This window comes from Stegostoma tigrinum, chromosome 10 (assembly GCF_030684315.1).
Source record: "Stegostoma tigrinum isolate sSteTig4 chromosome 10, sSteTig4.hap1, whole genome shotgun sequence".
Taxonomy (NCBI): Eukaryota; Metazoa; Chordata; class Chondrichthyes; order Orectolobiformes; family Stegostomatidae; genus Stegostoma; species Stegostoma tigrinum.
In genome coordinates this window covers 38,146,176-38,166,720 of record NC_081363.1, presented here as the reverse complement: position 1 = coordinate 38,166,720, position 20,545 = coordinate 38,146,176, and the positions used below count along the sequence as shown (strand labels likewise).

Sequence of the window (20,545 nt, the reverse complement as noted above, 5' to 3'; positions counted from 1 at the left end):
AACCTGACCACATTTTCTTCATAAGATCATGGAAGAATCAGTCGAGTGGACCTTCTCTCACCCCAGCACAGTGACCAATAGTGAGCACTGTTGTCTCACAGCACCAGGGACCCAGGTTCGATTTCACCCTCGGCTGATTGTCTGTGTGGAGCTTGCACTTCCTCCCCGTGTCTGTATGGGTTTCTTACGGGTGCTCTGGTTTCCTCCCACAGTCCAAAGATGTATAGGTTAGGTGGTTTGCCCAAGCTAAATTGCTGATAATATCCAGGGATGTGCGTGCTAGGTAGGTTAACCATGGGAAATGTAGGGTTACAGGGTAGGGGGTTGGGTCTGGGTGGAATGCTTTTCAGAAGGTCAGTGTGGATGCAGCAGACCAAATGATATGCTTCCACACCGTGGAGATTGTATGATAAAGACCAAAACTGTACACACACCTTGTTGTTGTACAGCTGTAGCAACAGTTCCCTCCTTTGGTATTCAATTCTCCTTGTGATAAATGACAACTTTCCATTTACTTTTCTAACACATGTTGTATGTGCATGATTGCATACTGACTTTATTGATTTATAGAGATACCCAGATCTCTCTATATCTCCTGTGTCCATTTGAATAGGGTACTGTTTTTATGTTGTTCTTCCCACCAAATTGGACAAGTTTACATTTTCCCTCATTATGCTTCATCCACCAGATTCCTAATCACAAATTAAGAAGTCTGCAAAGGGATCTAAATTCGTCATAACCAATTCTTCCTACCTTGGTGTCATCAGCAAATTTAGTGGCCGTACATTTGGTTCAATCAGCAAATCCATTGACGTAAATTACAAATAATGAGGCCCCAGCACTGATCCCGGTGTTACCCTCCACTGGTAACAGCTTGCCCACCCCAAGAAGAACCATTTATCCTGACTTGAAAAGATAAAATGCTGGGGATCACTGCCGGTCATGCAGCATCCATGGAGAGAAAGCAAGCTACAGGTTACAAATCTGTAGCGTTGCAGCAGAAGCTGGGAGTTCTTTATATAATGGGTTTCAAGATGCCCTCAATGTAGCCAAAGAGGTTCCCTCACAGGGTTCCATTGCCTGACACGATGGGACGTCCAGGTGTGTTGGCTTTGTGTATCTTTGGAACGGTGTAGAAGTCTCCTATGCGAGGAGTACATGGGATGAGAGTGCAGTAGGGTACTCTGAAGGTCTGGATCAAAAGCCTTGACCAGTCTGTTGAGTTGTCAAATGCGTTCTCTGGTTGGATTGGCAGGTAGTTGTCTGTCATGTTCCTGGTTGTTTAAATGTCAGTGTGCTTCTTTGCAGTAGTCCATTCTATTCTGTATGACGATGGCTCCTGCATTGCTGGTTTGATGACAATCTTGCAATTGGTCTTGAGAGCATGGATGGCATTGTGTTGTGCCTGGGTGACGTAATGCACTGTCTTGTGAGCATGGCTGATGAATCTGACATTGATGCATCTCCTGACAGCTAGAGTGTACGTGTCAAGCCCAGTGCAACGGCCCTCTGGAGGGGTCCAATTCAACTCCTTCTTCTTTGGTCACTGCACCACAGATCTCTCTATTGACTGTTCCAGTTCATTGATTGTCTCATTGGGCTCGCTGCTGACATCTTGGTGTTTGTGGATGAACTCCTGGACCCTCATTCACCTGTTGAATGTCTCTGTGTCTGCCGCGAGGCCAGCAGGGACCATTTTGGTGGTGGGGCAGAAATTGAGCCCTTGGCTGAGAACTTTGATTTTGTCTGGTTGAAGGGTGTGGTCAGATAAATTGACGATTGCTTTCCCCGTGGTGGTACCGCTTTCATCTGTGGTACCAGGGGAGGCTTGGTTACTGAGGTTGTAGATGTGCTGGCCGAGCGGGAGTGTTTGTTTTGCAGACATTTCTTCACCCTGTTAGATAACATCGTCAGTACGTCGCGGGTGAAACATTGGTGTTCTGTCCCGCTTGTTACTATGTCTTGCTTCGCCGGAGGCTCTCTGATGATGTTACCGAGCAGGGTGATGAAATATCTGCAGTCAAACACACCGGCTCAGCAAGCAAGTCTAGAAACTCACCCACAACCTGAGCTACAAATCTTCTCAAAAACTTTAGGCTTGGTTACTGCTGGTGGTGATGCCAAGTTTCTTCAGTTTCTTGTTCCTGGTGTGCACGTAGGTGGTGCAGTTCCATTGCCTCATCTGCTTGGCAGTGTCTCATAACTATTCTGCTGTGTCTTGAGCACAAGCTGAGTGTGTGGACTGTGTCTCAATTTCCAGGTTGCAACGTCTGCAGTAGGGTTGGTGTGTGAGATGATTGAGGAGTGTGTGAGAGGTGCGACATCAGAGTTTCTCAGCATAGTTGCAGGTCAACTTGAGTAGGTTCGTAGCCTGTAGTCCTTTCGGGATTTTCTCTGCTTTCTTGCATTTCTGCAGAAGCTTAATGTCTGTGACAATATGTGCAATCCTCTTGGAGATCCTTTCCACTTTGAGATGACAGTTTATGGTGTCAATGGTAGCCATGATGTGGAGGTGCCGGTGTTGGACTGCAGTGGACAAAGTCAGAAGTCATACAACACCAGGTTATAGACCATCAGATTTATGTGAAACCACACAAGCTTTCGGAGCGCAGCCCCTTTGTTAAGTGCAGTGAGAGAGAAAAGCAAACAGACACAGAATTTATAGGCAGAGAGATCAAGGGCTGAGAGATCAAAAATCGTACAACTGGTGTCAGATAATAAATCTGTGCAGCTGACCAAGGCTGTTAGACGGTGAGTAATACATCAACAGCTGAATAACCAGTGAAGGGATGACCTGCAATCCGATTAAATGAGCCAGACAGATAGTTATAAAAAGTTAAAAATAAAGCAGTGCTAGAGACAAATTAAATGACTGAAACAACACGATAGGTATAAGAGTTGTATGCCAAGGGTCTAACCAAAGTAACAAGTAATCCACTACTGTCCAGACTAATTGACGTGGAGGGATCATAACAATTTATCAAGGTGATGGTGTCAAAACAGCACAGTAAGGAAGATTTTACAGATATAGAACTGAATGGTGGGTTCACATGTAGCACACCTAACAATTAAACATGATTTCCTTTCACAAAACCATGTTGATTTTGCCTGATTGCTTCAAGCTATTCCCTAATGCTTATCACGTCACACAATCAGATACAAGTTCACAAGTATGTCTAGATCAAATATCACTCATATATTCCTGCCTTATCTGACCCTGTAACAGCAGCAGCTTGTATACATCGCTAATTTACACTTTGTGTATTACAAAAATAAAACCAGGAAATGTGAGATAGCAACACCACTGGCCCTCATGATGATAATGCTAAAAATATGCAAAACGACTACTAAAAGTTATACAAGGACCTTTGAGAAAAGATTTTGGAACGATAAATGGAGGAAATGGTTCCTACCCCAATTTGCTGGCCAAGATAAATAAAAATCAAAAGAATTTTGATGCTGTGGATCAGAAACAAAAACAGAAATTACTAGAAAAACTCAGCAGGTCTGGCAGCATCTGGGGAGAGAAATCTGAGTTAACATTTTGGGTTGAGTGACCCTTCCTCAGAATTGATGGTAGCTGGGAAAATATCACTTTATATGCCGCAGATTGGATGGTGGGAGGGAGTAATGAGTTACTTACCCATTTAGTTACTTAAGTTACTTAAGTACTTACCATCATTTAGTACCAGAATAGAAATTCAGGTCTTATTTGTGACAATATTTATGCAATTTCTGTTACATCAACTCAGTGCCTAACTAGTTAATTGTTGTATGCATTCTCCTACTCGCCTACCACAACTGTAGAGCAAAGTCTATGCATAATTTGGTACAACTGCAGGCATATTATCTCAACGATCATGTGCTAGAGTCACAAGGAACCCAACAGAATCTCTATTCCATGGTAAAATGATGATATGAAACATGGAAACATCGTAAACATAGAAACATAGAACTAGGAGCAGGAGTGACCATTCAGCACTTCATGCTGCTCTGCCAATCAATATGGCCATGACTTATCATCCAACCCTGTTCCCTGTTCCCGCTTTCTCCCCATACCCTTTGATCCCTTAGCCTTAAAACTGAACAAACTCCTTGAAAACATTGTATCAGAGATAATGGGAACTGCAGATGCTGGAGAATCCAAGATAATAAAATGTGAGGCTGGATGAACACAGCAGGCCAAGCAGCATCTCAGGAGCACAAAAGCTTTTGTGCTTCAGAGATGCTGCTTGGCCTGCTGTGTTCATCCAGCCTCACATTTTATTATCCTCGAAAACATTCACTATTTTGGCCTCAACCACTTTCTATGGCAGAGAATTCCACTGCTTTACCATTCTCCAGAAGAAGAAATTTCTCCTCGTCTCAGCCCTACCCCATCTCTTTAAATTGTGACCCTGATTCTAGACTCCTGGGTCATCAGGAACAACCTTCCTGCATTTGCTCTGTCTAGACTTGTTAGGATTTTATAAGGGAGATCCTGTCTCATTCTGCATTCCAATGAATATAATCCTAATGGATCCAGTTTCTGTTCATACATCATTCTTTACAAACCTGGAATCAGTTCGGCAAACCTTTGTTGTACTTCTTCCGTAGCCAGAACAACCTTACTCAAATAAGGAGACCAAAACTGCATGCAGTACTCTGGGTGTGGTCCCACCAAGGTCCTGTACAATTGCAGCAAGATGTCTCTGCAAATCGTCTCACTGTGAAGGCCGGCATACCATTTGCCTTCTGTGTTCTGAGGAAGGGTCACCTGATGCGAGACATTAACTCTGATTTTTTTCTTTCCAGATGCTGCCAGACCTGCTGAGCTTTTCCAGCAACTTCTGTTTTTGTTCCTGATTTACAGCACCCGCAATTCTTGCAGTTTTAATAGCATTTGCCTTCTTTACTGCTTGCTGCATCTGCAGTGATTAGTGTATTCGGACACCCAGGTGCCATTGCACCTCCCCATTTCTTAATCTATAGCCGTTCCGAAAATAATCTGCCTTCCAGTTTTGCAACCAAAGCAGGTAACCTCACGTTTATTATATCTCATCTGCACACTTTCACCCACTCACTCAACTTGCCCAAATCACACTGAAGCATCTCTACATCCTCCTGCTCGCCGTCCCACCCAGCTTTGTATCGTTGCAAACTTGGAGGTATTAGATTTAATTCTCTCATCTAAATCATTAATATATATTGTGAATACCTGGGTTTCAAGTACTGGTCTCTGTGATACCACACTAGTCACTGGCTGCCACTCTTGTAAAAGACCCATTTATTCCTACTCTTTGTCTCCTGTCTGCCAACAAGTTCCCTATTCATGGTCAGTATACTACTCCTAATACTACGCACTTTAATTTTATCTTATAATCCCTTATGTTTGACTTTATTGAAAGCTTCCTGAAAATCTAAGTAAACCACATTGGCTGACTACCCCCTATCAATTCTACCAGTTACATCCTTGAAAAATTCCAGTATATTTTGTCAGGCATGATTTCCCTTTTGGAAATCCACACTGACTGTGTCCAGTTCTGTCACTGTTTTCCAAGTATTCTGCTATTAAATCTTTTGTAATACACTCTAGCAATTTCCCCACTGCCAATGTCAGTTTAACAGGTCTATAATTCCCTGTTTCCTCCTGTGCTTTTTCTAAGTAGTGGGGTTACGTTAGAAAACTCCAATCAGAGGAACTGTTCTAGAGTCTATAGAATCCTAAAAGATGACCATCAATGCATCCATTATTTCTAAAGTCACTTTCTGAAGTACTGTGGGATGTAACTTATCAGATCCTGGGAATTTTTTTGGCCTTTAACCCAATTAAATGATGATAGCATAAAGTAGGGGTGGAGGTTAGATAGACCTTAGGGTTAGGGTAAAATTTTGGCACAACATCGTGGACCGAAGGACCTGTTCTGTGCTGTACAATTCTATGTTCTAAATTCCCTGACATCATTTCCCTATTAATACTGATTTCTTACAGTTCCTCTACTAAACCAGCGTCTCCCAACATTTGTGGGCCATTGTTTATGTTGTCCTTTGTAAAGACAGATCCACAATGTGTGTAATTAGCCTGCTATCTCTTTGTCCTCTATTATAACTTCCCCAATTTCTGATAGTGGGAACCTAAGTTTGGCTTTAGAAATCTTTTTTCTTTACATAACTATAGAAGCTGTTTGTATGTTCCCCACAAACTGACTGTCATATTCTGTTTTCCTCCTCTTAAACCATCCCTTTGTCCTCCGATTGGCCGAGATAGACCGGTTGGCCGAAGAGACAGACAGCTGGCTGATGAGGTGCAGTGCGGAGAAATTGAAGTGATGAATTTTGGAAGGAAGAAAAGATGATATAAAATAAAAGCTGCAACTCTCAAAGGGGAGCTGGAACAAAAAAGATTTGCGTGTATATGTGTAAAAGCCATTAAAGATGCCAGGTTTGTGGAGAGACTAATTATTAAAGCATACAATATCCTAGGCTTCATTGTTAGAAACATAGCATACAACAGTAAGTAGGTTGTCTTGAAGTTGTAAAAGACATTAATTCAGCATTAACTGAAGTATTGAGTCCAGTTCTGTGTGTCACATTATAGGAACGATGTGAAGGCATTTGGAAGGGTGCAGTGAAGTCTCACAAAAGTGATTCCAGGGATGAAGAACTTCAAATATGAAAATAGACTGGAGAAATTGAAACTGGTTTCCATGGAGAAGAGAAAGCAAAGAGAAGATCTGATTGAAGTATTCAGAATCATGAGTGGTCAGGATAGAGTTGAAAAGGAGAAACTGTTCCCACTTGTGGAAGGGTCAGGAACAAGAGGGTACAGATTGGAAAAGAAGCAAAAGTGACATTAGAGAAACATTCATGTGGCATGAGGCATATGGAATGCATTGCCTGAGAATTTGACAAAGTGGGGTTTGAACTGAGTTTTTCAAAGGGAATTTATTTGAAAAGGAACAATGTGCAGGTATACAGAGAGAAAAGCTGGAGAATGGCATTAAATGGAATGCTCATTCAGAGAGCCAGTGCAGACACAAATGGACCAAATAACCTCCTACTGCACTGTAATAATTCTGTGATTGATGCTGTAGTCTTTTGCCCATTTTCTGGTATAACAGTAGTCACCAAGTAAATGTTTAATGTTGGATGAAGGGTCTAGGCCCGAAACGTCAGCTTTTGTGCTCCTAAATGTTTAATGTACTGTTTTCATGATATTCAGAAATCTAGGGATATAACATAGAGAGCTAGACCACAGCTCTTTTTCTAAAATAAAATCTCCTTTTTATTCATTTATGATTTAGTGTTCGACCAAAATACTCCAGGGGAAGGTTGTTAGTCATACTTTCCTATCTTGCCATGCTGTTCTGGGACAAATGGTCCACATGTTTGAGATATTTCTGATGTTCCATTTTCCCATACTTTAAAACTAAACATGAGAAAGAAAGAGTTTAAAGCAAGTTATTTGTACAAGCACAAAAATCATGTTGCAGTGTACTGCTTTTTTTTAACTTGTTGATGGGTTATGAGTGTCATTGGCAAGGCTAACAGTTGTTGCCTACCCCTAACTGTCCTTGAACTAGGAGTGGTATGGTGGCACAGTAGCATTGCTGCCTCAACAGGGACCTGGCTTTAATCCTACTCTCAGGCAACTGTCCGTGTGAAGTTTGAACCATTGTGTTGTTTGCATGGGTTTACTCCAGGTGCTCCAGTTTCCTCCCACAGTCCAAAGATGTGCAGGTCAAGTGAATTGACCATGCTAAATTGCCTATAGTGTCCAGCGATGTGCAGGCTGGGTGGATTAGCTAAGGGAAGTATAGGGTTAGGGTGGGTCTGGGTAGGATGCTCTTCAGAGGGTTGGTGTGGACTCATGGGTCAAATGGCCTTCTTCCAAATGATTCTCCTGTCCATCAAGCGTTGAAGATAACATGGTGTGAAGCTGGATGAACACAACAGGCCAAGCAGCATCAGAGGAGCAGGAAAGCTGACATTTCAGGTCAAGAGCCTAGATACCTTGAAATCCGAGTTGGAAAAAGCAGATGTCTCTGCCTCAATGCCTTTGCCACCTGAAGAAAAGAATATATTTCTTCTGCGACACTCTGGGCACAAGAGGTGAGCTACTGTGTCTTACATACTACCCAATCAGAAGTAAAGTTGGAGGAACCTGACCTGATGCTAAAACACCCCAGGAGGAGCTACTCAAAAAAAGAACCAGCCAATGTCCTCGGACTCAGAGGGGAAGGGATGTAGTGATTGTAATGAGGTCAGCCAAGTGGACCTCATAGAATTTGAGTTCCCTGTTTGAGGCTCTTAATCTGGTCCAATCAGGGCACTCTGGCTGACAGATATAAAGGGGAGTGTCAGAGATTCTGTCACTCTGAGACCTGGTTCTGAGGGAGCTGGATCAGTGTCAAGGACTCTCCGCGTGTAAATAAAGGGTGACTTGATCATGGGATACAGCTTCTGTGGAGTTATTTAAGTCAGCTTCATTCTTTTTATTGAACAAATGATCTTGTATTTCAAAGTTTTCACAACCAATTCATGTGATACCAACAGTATGTCCTTTAACTTTATAGTAAGATTGCCTCTGTGTACAATGTAATGTAAAAGTTTCTCTTGACCTGTGTGAAGCTTCACATCAGTTAATGTCCTTGACCAATCTATCAGTTACGGTTATCGAGGCCGGGATTGCCGCTGTAACCTCTATCTTCTGCCAACGGGTGAGATTGTGTATTTCATTGCTTCTGTGGTCGTACTATACAATGTAGAGGAACAACTTCAGAGACATTATACTGGCCACAATGATGATGTCAAGTGGTAAGTTTAGGAAAATCAGAAGGTGAAGATGCCATAGTTCTAGTTAATGCTGGTTGCTGTGAATAGGAACTTCTTTTATTGTTATGCAGTGTGTCTGATTAATCCTTCCTGGCCCGAGAGCAATTGATTTACATGTATTTGCTGTGGTAGTTTGTAATATTATCAATAAACTTGCTCAAATGTTTCTGATGATGTCACGTTTCTGACGTTCAAGTAACTATTTACTTATTAACTGAGTGATCTCTCACACTATGTCAGTGTGATTGTTTAAGATAAAAATGCAAGTGCTAATGGCACTGAAAAAGCACCAAGTTGTTAGCTGAGACTGATTTAATTATCGGTATTAGCAAACCTAGTTAGGAATAATATGAGCTTTGTCTTTGTGCAACAGCTAACAGATGCTTTTTTTCTTTTCACAGCCTTGCAGTCCACCCTGACAGGATCACCATAGCAACTGGTCAGGTAGCAGGGATAAGCAAGGATGGAAATGTGTGTGGTAATTTTTATTCATCTGAGTAACAGTTAGTGTAAAGTGAAGTAGGACATATAGGGACATAATGTACCTCATTTACTTTAGACTCTGCAGCGGTCTATTTGAAAGTGTCTCCATTTGTTTTAATGAAGCTTTAAACAGATAATTTGAACTACACTAGTGGAATGAAGAAATCGTGTGCTCTTATTGCTGCTTAGCCTGATGCAAAATGAATCTGCTTCTCGTTTATTTTCGCAGCAAGCTGCCCCGCATGTTCGAATCTGGGATTCTGTTAGTCTGAATACACTGCACACAATTGGAACAGGTTTCTTTGATCGGTCAGTCACTTGCATTGCCTTCTCAAAGTCAGTAAGTGTCGGGAAGTATTCACTAAATAGAACTATTTCTGATAAACACTGAAGAAAATTGTGTTATGTGTGTACTTTCATCCCATTTCTTTTTAAGAATGGAGGCTGTACCTTATGCGCAGTCGATGATTCTAATGATCATGTCCTTTCAGTATGGGATTGGCAGAAAGTTGAGAGACTTGGTGATATTAAGGTATGTTCTTCCTTAGCTTTTTTAAGGCTGTAATATGGCAAATATTATATTTCATTATTGTATTTAATTAGCTGTTTGGTCAACACAAAAATAATCATGTCAATTATTTATATTGCAATCTGTTCTCTCTAATTTTGTATTATTTTTGTCCTGGGAATGGAAGGGTGAAAGAGAGTGTGTACGAGGGAATCTATAGGCTATACTCGAAAACATAAGTAAATAATAATTTTGACAGGAAACTGCACACCCAAAAAAAAAGATAAATGCAGGAATTGTATTTTATAATTTATCAAATGTACGCTTCACATCTCTATGATTCAATAACTTGTCATTTTGTCAGGCTTCCACCTAGTTCCTAAAAAAATCAGGCATTTATTTAAAAAGAGATGTGAAGTACACAGACAATAGCAGAACGTACCTGCTGCCTTATAGTGTTTTTCACATCTCTTTTGTAGACTATATTGAAGTCACTTATGGTCATGTTCCGAAAACTCTATAAGGATATTTCAAATAACTTTGCGGAACATTGAATAATTTTACACTGAAAGTATGAGTTATCTTCCCTAATCTAGATACTATAAAATGATTTTTAAGGTTTAATTTCTGCCGTTAATAATTTTAAGGCTATATTCCACTAACTGAACTGCATTGAGTTTGCTCCCAATTGCAGAATGTTGTTGTATGTTATAAATGAATTGCCATTATTGAGTTTTTCAGATTGTAGTGAGTGACTGAGGGACAGGAATGTGAAGAATGACCTTTACTTCTCTTTAGCAATTCCTTTCAGATTGGTTAAGATAGGCAGTAGCAAATGCTTGAGGTCAGTTTGTTCATACACTGTCTAAAAATAATAAAGGTATTCCAACAATTATGAATGGAGGATTTAATAAATCAAATGTACAGAGTGAGTTGAAGCAGGTATAAAACCAGAAATTGTGCCCCTGAAGTTAACTCTGTGTTCTGTACAAATGTTGGTTGCTTCGGAACAGTATATGAACGTGTGTTTTCTTGTATCCTTGCCAGTGTTCAAATGAACCAGTCTTTGCAGCAGATTTCCATCCAACAGAGACCAACGTCATTGTTACCTGTGGAAAATCACACATTTACTTTTGGACACTGGAAGGAGGGTCTTTCACAAAGAAACAAGGGTTGTTTGAGGTAAGGTTGTATTATATAAAAACTAGAAGCACGTGAGTTTTATCAATTAAATAAACGCTTAAGTGATACATTAGCCCAAAAACATAACTATGTAGCACTATTCAACCAGCTGTATGGTTGTAAGTATTTTCCTCATCAATTTGTTTAGTGATGTTAGTACACACTTAGCAGTTGGAACTTGAACCTAGGACTCCTAACTCATGGGAAGGCGCAATACCACTGGATCGCAAGTGTCCCTTAGTTATATGATTATATACTTTCTTCGATAATGCAGCTGCACTTATTACACAAAAATGAATGACAAAAACATTGAATTTTAATTAGCATAATTCAACTGGAACAAAAACTAAAGAGAACAAGAATGAACCAGAAACCAGGCTACACCATTAAAACGGAGGAGTAACACTGGAATTCTGTACTGAAATCTACAGGTTATCTACATCAATAATCTTTAACAAGAGTGTCGAATCTTTAGATTAGTGAAATACAAAACTTGTCAAGGCAATGAGTATGCAGTAAAAACTGTATGCTGTAAATCAGGAACACAAACAGAAGTTGCTGGAAAAACTCAGCAGGTCTGGCATCATCTGTGAAACAAAATCAGAATAAATGTTTCAGGTCCAGTGACCCTTCCTCAGAACCGTGAGTACGCAGTACCATGTTGACTATAATAATTTCATAGTGATGAAAATAGAATTATATTGTACAGGTTAATTAGGCATTAAATGGGATTTCAGTGCAACTGTTACTAGGAGATTTGACCATGATCTTTCAACACCGTGTTCTAACAGGAATAATTTTGGTTTTAAGTAAATGATTCATAACAGCAACATATTATTTCCCAGGTTAAGAAATAGCCATAGTCAAAGTCATCCAATTCCTGAGAAAAAATACTTGGTAACTTAGTAATAGTCATGCTGAAGGCACTATAATAAGGGCTATTTAGTGCCAGTAGAGAGTGGACAAACCAGAAAACTACATTAAAAAAGTAAATTGACATTGAAGTTTAGATGAAATTGATTGACTGACTGTGAAAATAATGTCAACTGTACCTAGAAACATCTGCAAAACACTTCCGAGCATCAGAATTTCTTCTTATATTCTAATGAATTGAAAGAATACTGGCAAAGGCCTGGATAATAAGGGTGTGTGGTAGAGTGTCACATACCAAAACAAATGTTTGGTTGAAATTACTTAAAAATATTATATATTGTTTGAAAAAAATCCAATGTTGGATAATATTTAAATGTATTTCTTCATTTCAGAAACATGAGAAACCAAAGTTTGTGCTGTGTGCGACCTTTGCTGAGAATGGAGATACAATAACTGGGGATTCGAGTGGAAATATTCTAGTCTGGGGAAAAGGTGAGATTGTGGCAAATTTTACTTTTCCAGTCACATTTTAGTTCTGTTGTTCATTTTCTCTTAAATGATCGTGAAATCTAATTTTAATGTCAGCCATTAAATCATGAGCAAAGTTGCTTGAAATTAAGTGGGCGGCACTGCTGCTTCACAGTGCCAGAATCCTAGGTTCAATTCCAGCCTCGGGCGATGATCTGTGTGAATAATAAAGTTGCACAAATTAAAAGATCACCACTAAATGTATAAAAAGGGATCGGACATTATTCAGCAAATGCCACTGTGATTGTATTTCATAACTTATGACAATAATCTGTCAGTAGAACAGAGTAGAATGTATGAAAAACGAAAGATTATTTCAATGAGGACCATACCACACTTTTTAAGGCCAGGCTCAGTGGATCTCTGATCTCCCCCGTTTTGTTGAGTTTGATTTCTGTGAAAGAGAAAAATGTAACAAAACAAGTTGTTAAGCAACACCCAAAACATATTTTGAATACAATTTTTTGGTTGCCTCAAAGCATTTGCTGATCAAGATGGTGAGTTCTTTTAAAGCCTGTCTGCTATGACACATTTCGAGAGACTGTAGGATTTGAATCCAGGTCTTCTGGCATAGAGGTAGATACACAATCACTGCACTGTAAGAACTCCTTCTTTAAGCAGGCAAACATATAAATAAATTTTAAACAACTTGTTCAGAGATGTTATTACACACCTTTGAGGTAGATTGGATTTGAACACTACCACCGCACCACAAGATCATATTTGGATGCAGGCAAATGCATAAATTGAGCTTTGCAGATGGTCTCTAATCAATCTGTTCAAAGATGTCATGACACATTTCTGGATCAGGTGGGATTTGAACCTAGGTCAACTGGCTCAGAAGTAGGGACAGCACCATAAGAGCCTTGAAGCCTTGTAGATCCAAAAGCCCATAATCTCTGTGCTGAATTAACCAATCTCAGTTAAATTGATGATTGGGATGTTACAAGTAGTCCCATTACGCTGGGCGAGGAAAGGATCGTTTGCTACCCATACCCATTTTAGTATTTGGATTCTTGGTGAGGACAGGATCAAAAGCTTTTGTGAAATCTGCTGTTTCAATGTCTATCTGCTGATATCAGTCACCTGGAGTTGCATGTCCTGATGGTCTCTCAGATCATTACTAAAAGTGACCATAGGGTCCTTACAGTGCAAATAGAGGCTATTTAGCCCATCAAGCCTGGATCCCTAGAGAGCATCTCATCGAGCATCTCATCTTGCCCTATCCCCACATTTACCATAGCTAACCCACCTTGCCTGCACACTATGGTAATTTAGCATGGCCAATCCATCTAACCTGCACATCTTTGGGCTTTGTGAGGAAACCAGAGCACCCACAGGAAGTCCACACAGACACAGGGAGAATGTACAAAATCCACACAGATCATCACCCGAGGCTGGAATTGAACCTAGGACTCTGGCACTGTGAAGCAGCAGTGCCGCCCACTGAGCAACAGTGCTGCCCCATGGCAGCCATGGAACTGCAGTCGTTACCATGCTTAGTAATGTCCTCAGTTCAGTGGTAACGAAACGTCTGTGGAACAACAAACCAGCTCGGTGAGCCAACCACCCTCAACACCCACAACCCCAGCTACAGATCTACTCCAAAACCTTAGAGACCTACAGGCACAACATGCTCCAGCTGGCACTGAGGATGTTACCAAGCACGGTAACGAAACGTCTGCGGAACAACAAACCAGCTTGGCGAGCAACCTACCTCAAGATAATCTTTAAGATCCAACCAGTAGGGCAGCACAATGTCTCAGTGGTTAGCACTGCTGCCTTACAGAGCCAGGGACCTGGGTTCGATTCCACCCTCAGGTGACTGTCTGTGTGGAGTTTACACATTTTCCCCGTGTCTGCGTGGGTTTTCTCTGGTTGTCAGGTTTCCTCCCACAGTCTATAGGTATGCAGGCTAGGTGGATTGGCCATGCTAAGTTGCCCATAGTGTTCAGGAAGGTGTAGGTTAGGTGGGTTGTAGGGGGATGTGTCTAAGTGGGGTGCTCTGAGGTTCGGTGTGGACTTGCTGAGCTGAAGGGCCTTTTTGCACACTGTAGGGATTCTATTTCACTCCAGCTCCTAAATTTTCACGTTATGCTGGGAGGACAGGTTGGTAACTGTGAATGGAGGTGGACACATTTCCCCCAGAAGTTGGAATTTAGGTATCCACAGGATTAGCAGAGTACTGAAGTGGACTTCTTAAAAGGCCTAGTTTGGCAATCTTGGACTGCCCCAGTTCTGTCGTGACTTTTTAGGGTCTCTAGTTTTCATCCACACCCACCCATTTCCCATGCCATCTCCATGTCAATTCATGTCAACCAAAGGACTGTTCATGCCATTTCATCCACTCCCCAGGCCTTATTTTAGGCCCACATCAACTCAATACCAACAAATGACGTGCACCCGCCCTTAGTAGTACTTGCGTATCTTCTAAACCAATGAACCCTGTAGTAGCAATGACATTTTTGGAACTGCTTAAAAAAATCCCAATTCCAAATTCTTTTGGACAAGACGCTTATGTTCCTACTAACCTGCTAAAGTGCCAAACAGATCAATAAAATATCAAAGAACAGGGGCTTCAAGTATTTCATCCCTCTTCATTTCTTGCAAATAAACATTATGACATTAACAGGAGAGGTCACAGAGAGAAAAAAAATTATTCTAAGAATCATATAAAACTGTAATTCAAGCAAAGTCAATAGTTCTGTCCTAACATTGGGCTTTCAGTCTGGACTTTAAATCAAATCTACAGGATAATGCCAACAAGAATTGCAAGGGGCCAGGCAGTGTCTGCCTCATGCTATGGCAACTGCCAAGGTCAGTAGTTGCAGGAATCTCACAACATACATGCTTATCTTGTGGGGGTAAAAATTGTTGGTGCTAGGATTAGAACAGGAATCCCAGATCTGGTTATTTTTAAACGGCTACCGAGTCATTGCAACTCTGCAAAAATCTGGGTCTCTGTTTCAGGGGAGTTATTGAAAATTCAGGCTGGCAATTAATGATTTTCTGCTAAAGATGAAACTTTAGCCTGATATTGATTGACATTTCAACATGCTGTGCAAAAATTGCAAATATGATTTTAAATTCGGAATTTGACATGTGATTTCCCTGTGAAGACAGCACCCTAATATGCTCAGACTTTCAGTTTAACTAGTTTCTGCTTAAGTCTGAAACTAAAGTTTTCCTTTTCGGAAGTAGTTGTTAGGAGTAAGTAAGGGTGTAAAAATGAAAGAACAGAATACTCTTTTTTAATGTTAAAAAGAACCTTAGAAACGCGACAAAGCAATCTATTAGGAGTGAGCTTTCTCCTCTATTTATGACTCAGGCTGCCTTAGTCTACCTTTTGAATCCATCGCTGTGAATAGGATGAATGAAATTTATCAAACAAAGGAACTCACAATACTCACAGCAAAATTTGCTAAGAGCTAAAAGTTCAGCCTCATCCCTTTAATGTAATTTGCTCGTAAATGCTGCTGCTAATTACTTTTCCTAAGTGGCTTTGTAACCATTGAAGCACATACTGCAATTCTTTTTTGAAGAATTGGGTGGAAACTTGATCTATACAATTCTTTGTCCATTTTGTTTCTGTTATATATGGTTGTATTATTGTGACATCTTATCTTAGGTACCAACCGCATTAGCTATGCTATTCAGGGGGCCCATGAAGGGGGTATATTTGCACTTTGCATGCTGCGCGATGGCACTCTCGTATCAGGTGGTGGAAAAGATCGAAAGTTGATCTCCTGGGACCGCAATTATCAGAAAATCCAAGAAACTGAGGTGAGACTTCTAATCCAGTGATAGAATCATTTCCCAGTTCCTAGATAGCAACCTAACAACTCTGGCTCTGTTGCTGAATATTCCTAACTTGACTAATAAGCCACTGACTTCACCTCCCCAGCAACATTCTAAAATTGGTTTTAACAGACTAGAACTTCAGATGTCTTAGTAAGATTGTCCTGCAAATAAAGTGCTAATCTTCATAGTGATTAAAGAATTGAGATGCAGCACTTGAAGGATGTGTATGTAACTTGGCCGACGGTATGTGCAGTATGCTTAGGTGGGAGAGGTGACTTTGGAATTACGCTTTTCCAAATTTGAAGTTTTCCTTACTAGTTTGTTTCTGACTAATTTGATGGATGTTGATTACTGTTGTTGCATGAAATTTAAACACAAGGAAGACCCGAAGACTAAGAATCAGGTGTCTTTAATTCCACTGGCATTGTAAACAGTAAAGGAAATTAAGGATCTACAAGAATCTAATTATAGTATCCACATGGAACAAAGCCTATGGATTACATTGAGCTGAACAATTCTTTGTATTTATGCTGTCCTTACCCCACCAAAGTCAGTTTTTTTCTTCCCCAGTGAGAGTCCATTTGACTGCTCCAGCTGCCCTCCCCCACCATTGCCCCTGCTGGGAAAGTCCTGAGAAATGGCTCAGCTCACTGCCTTCTATCACTGTCAACACTTGCTGCTACAGACCAGAAAATATAGGAGTAATCCCATTACGCTCTTCCCTGCTTGAAACCTGCCAGCTGTGACAGCACACAGTGACCATGTGCTGAGCAGAGTGAATTGTGCCATGTTCAGTATATTGTTTGAGTCTGTATTATTAGCAGCATTCTCTTCTGGCAGTACTGATCTGAGCAAATGGTAGGGTTTGGGGATATAGCCAGCATTTGCTTGAACAGACCTTAGCATCTCAGCTGTACAGGTACCAACCAAGGGATCCAGGTTCTGTAGCAGATCGCCCCCATTGTGGTTTTGGTTAGTCAGAGCTCCAGGAGTTGTTCTATGAATGAAACTTGTCACCGTTTCTGCCTTCTAGCAGGTCACCTCTGCACCATCTTCCAGGGCCAAAGTAAGGTCCTCACATTGGATGTAACCACTGGATTTACAATGCACAGGTCAATCTGTGATTTTGCATTGCTTCTGACTCTGCTTTACTTCAGTCAACACACACTGACACTTCATATTCCATGGCACTGTTGAATCCACTAGACTCTGGCCTCAGTCAGTTTTCCTCAGTGAACTGTTTTCTGAGACTGCATCCACCCACCCTCCCAAGCTATTGATCCAACATAATAGGCATATCCCTGTTTGTCCAGCCACTTGATGAGCCTATGGGCCCAGGGTCCCAAATGTACTGTCTCTTATCCCGACCCCTGATATTCCAATTTCAGAGGAACACCTTGTACCGATTGGAAGGTCAGTTTTTTTGTCTGAGTTTCTCTCAGTCCTCTAGAATGCCGTTTTGGGTACCTGGCCTAACCTTAAATGATAGACTCTCCACTCATTAACCAAGCCACCAAAAGGTATGGTGAAGAGATAGTACGTAGGAAGGGCTGGGTCTCATCCAGAGAAGACATGCTGTGGAAAATAGCCTGTGAATGAGTGTGGGGTGTTATTGTCATCATAAACCAGTTCCAGAATGTGCTCCAGTCCCATCACTATTAGGCTTAAGTACTGGAACATCTTGGTGAGTAGTGATCCCATGCTAGGGTGACCTCACGTCTTTGCTTTGGCCAAAGTACAACTCGCCCAATTTCTGCAGTAGTCATAAATAGCAGCTGCCAACTCAAGCCAGAAACAGCACCCTCTGGTCAGGGTAATGATCTTTTCTGTCACTTGGAGTCCTCTTTGATCATGAACTGCAACCAACATTTGACACATGAGGCTGTCAGAAAAGATGAGTTCCTACAACCCCCCTACTCGCTCTCTTTAGCATGAATCAGCTGATTGAGGACTTCATTCTCTGCTCTGGTCCCCTCCCAGCATCTCAACGGTTTCTATATTGACTTGGACTCCCTCATTAGCTGGCAGCGGCTTGGTTGATGTTGTGCTTTCCAGTAGTAGTGCCAATAAGCTGAAGTTGTCTGAGGCCATCTTTTACAATAGAGGGCAATGGTGAAACCAGAAACCTGACTAGACCTGGTATGCATCTAGCTCATCAGTAACATGCCACTGGATCTTAGTCTGAATGTCAGTGGGAAATGGGGCTAGAACTCTGCCTTTGATTTGGGGTATAGACATGGGCGTAACATCAGCCCCAGTACCTCCAGCCAGGCAAATTTCCTTCAGTGGACTGTCTTCTGACAAAAAGGGCTTTAGTGTTTGCCTGATCTATACTGGATCTGGAATCAAAACTGTGCATGTTCAGCAGCCCATTAGATGGACGTTGCTCCCAGCTAGGCAGATGTTTGGAAGTAGCTAAGTTGGTTGTTGTTGGAAAACATTTCAAACTTAATACCTCAGTTATACGGACAGATAGAAGAAGTTGAACTGTTCTCCCTGAAGAGAAGAAGACTGAAAGTAGATTTGATTGAGGTTTTCAAAATCATGAACAAGCTAAATAGAGTGGATAGGGAGGATTTTCTAAAAAGAACAAGAATGAGAGGGCACAGGTTTAAAGTGATGTGCAAGCAAAGCAAGGATGATGTGATTTTTTTTTCACACAGAGGGTAGTTAGGACCTAGAATGCATTGCCCAGAAATATGGTGGAGGCAGGTTCACCTGAAGCTTTGGATAGAAACAACGTGCAGAGTCAGGAAGGAAAGGCTGGCACTAGATCATAGAACCATGTCTGATAGGATAGGTCAAATGGCCTCATTCTGCACCGGAATGATCCTGTGATTCCGTGAACTCTGCATCAATCAGTGTGCCTCTGAATCTCGGGAAATGGTCCACCTCAAAGTTCAAGTTTCATCTTGGAGTAATTCTCCGTGTTCCTCTCATTCAGCTCAAGAGTCCCACTGTTGGGAGCAATAACCACTCTTTTCTGCCCTTGAACCTATGACTCTTGGTTCAAGGAGATTGGTTTTGTTATCCAGTATGAAAGGAAGATGGAGATCTGGGCAGTCAAGGACACTTAATAAGAAATGCTTCTATTTGGGAGTGCAGAAAGAGCCATCACATGCTGGAGTCCAAATCCATGGGATGTTTCATGAAGTACCATGCTTTCTTTGTGCATCCTTTTCTAACTTCTCCTTCAGCATTCTATGGTTTCCTCAGCAAATTGTGGAAAGGGGCAACCACCTGCCTTGCACAAACCTCCTGTAACATCCAAGTAGACCAAGGAACCCATGCAAGCTCCCTCCCTGTCTTAGGCCAAGGCCACTGCTCTATCACTTGGATTTTCTCATCATTAGGAGTAATGCATTCCTTGGAAACAAAGTGTCCCAGGTACTTTACCTCTTTCCAGAAGAGTTGGTGATTCTCTGGTTTGACTTTCAAGTTGAACTGTGATGAATGGTCTTAGGTAGTGTCTAGACTTTGCAATGGTCTCTCCGAATATCAAGCTGAAGATGGGCATATTGCCCAGATAGATAAAGTCAGACTGGAAATAAAGGTCACCAAAGGCTGCATACATCAAACACATAAAGGTTGACTGGGTATTGCGGAGCCCAAATGTCATTCTGGTGTATGTGTAAAATCCTAAGTGCCTGTTCAGAATGATGACTCTTCAGTGTTTTGTTCTGTGATGGGTCGGTGGTTTTGTAACTGTGGATCAAGACAACAGAGACACTTGCAATGTTTCCTCATTAGAGGAATCCTAGTTAGAGGGGAAGCACCTTATGAGGTTTTGCACTGACTGTCTAGTGAACAACGCAGATTCCCTCTGCCAATGCCTGTGTCTGTAGTGAACCTAAAGCAGCTTTGGCTTCCCTCAGGGATGTTGCCAGCTTCAACGCCTCCACCAACTGCTCCATCTTGGCCAGATGCCTTTCAACCTCATCCACAATGACTGGACGGTTGTGCTATGGATTTGTGCCATCTACGCCAGGAATTTAACATGAGATTTGAATACATGGAAAACCCAAGATCATGAATCAAGGATTCCAAATTCCACTGCCACCTGGGCATTCCAAGTAGGAAGGGAAGTTAAGAACATAAATGGAACTATTTACAAAATGCACATGGAACAAAGCCAATGGCTTACATGAGGCTGACGAATCTCTTGTCAATCTGCTCCTTCCTTCCATCAAAGACAGTTTTTTTTTATACTAGTTGGGGTCCATTTGAGTACTCCAGCTTTACTTCTTTGCAGTCGCCACCTGCTGGTGGAGGTGTCAGTGAACTGCTCAGTTTTTTTTCTCAATGTGCCCCCCCCCCCCATCACCATTGCCACCTGTTTCTGGAGGTGTCGGAACA

General features: G+C 41.4%; 1 protein-coding gene across 10 annotated transcripts in view; it reads left to right on the top strand.

The window, feature by feature from the left end:
- The window catches only part of eml1 (EMAP like 1), a 248,697-nt gene that overhangs the window by 202,334 nt on the left and 25,818 nt on the right, over positions 1-20,545 (top strand). For all 10 annotated transcript variants that reach the window (XM_048537396.2, XM_059649108.1, XM_048537399.2 and 7 more), the window contains 7 exons: positions 8,647-8,796; positions 9,216-9,285; positions 9,527-9,637; positions 9,734-9,829; positions 10,853-10,987; positions 12,253-12,352; positions 16,017-16,171. In XM_048537396.2, coding sequence (XP_048393353.1) covers positions 8,647-8,796; positions 9,216-9,285; positions 9,527-9,637; positions 9,734-9,829; positions 10,853-10,987; positions 12,253-12,352; positions 16,017-16,171 — 817 coding nt within the window. The remainder of the gene's footprint in view (positions 1-8,646; positions 8,797-9,215; positions 9,286-9,526; positions 9,638-9,733; positions 9,830-10,852; positions 10,988-12,252; positions 12,353-16,016; positions 16,172-20,545) is intronic.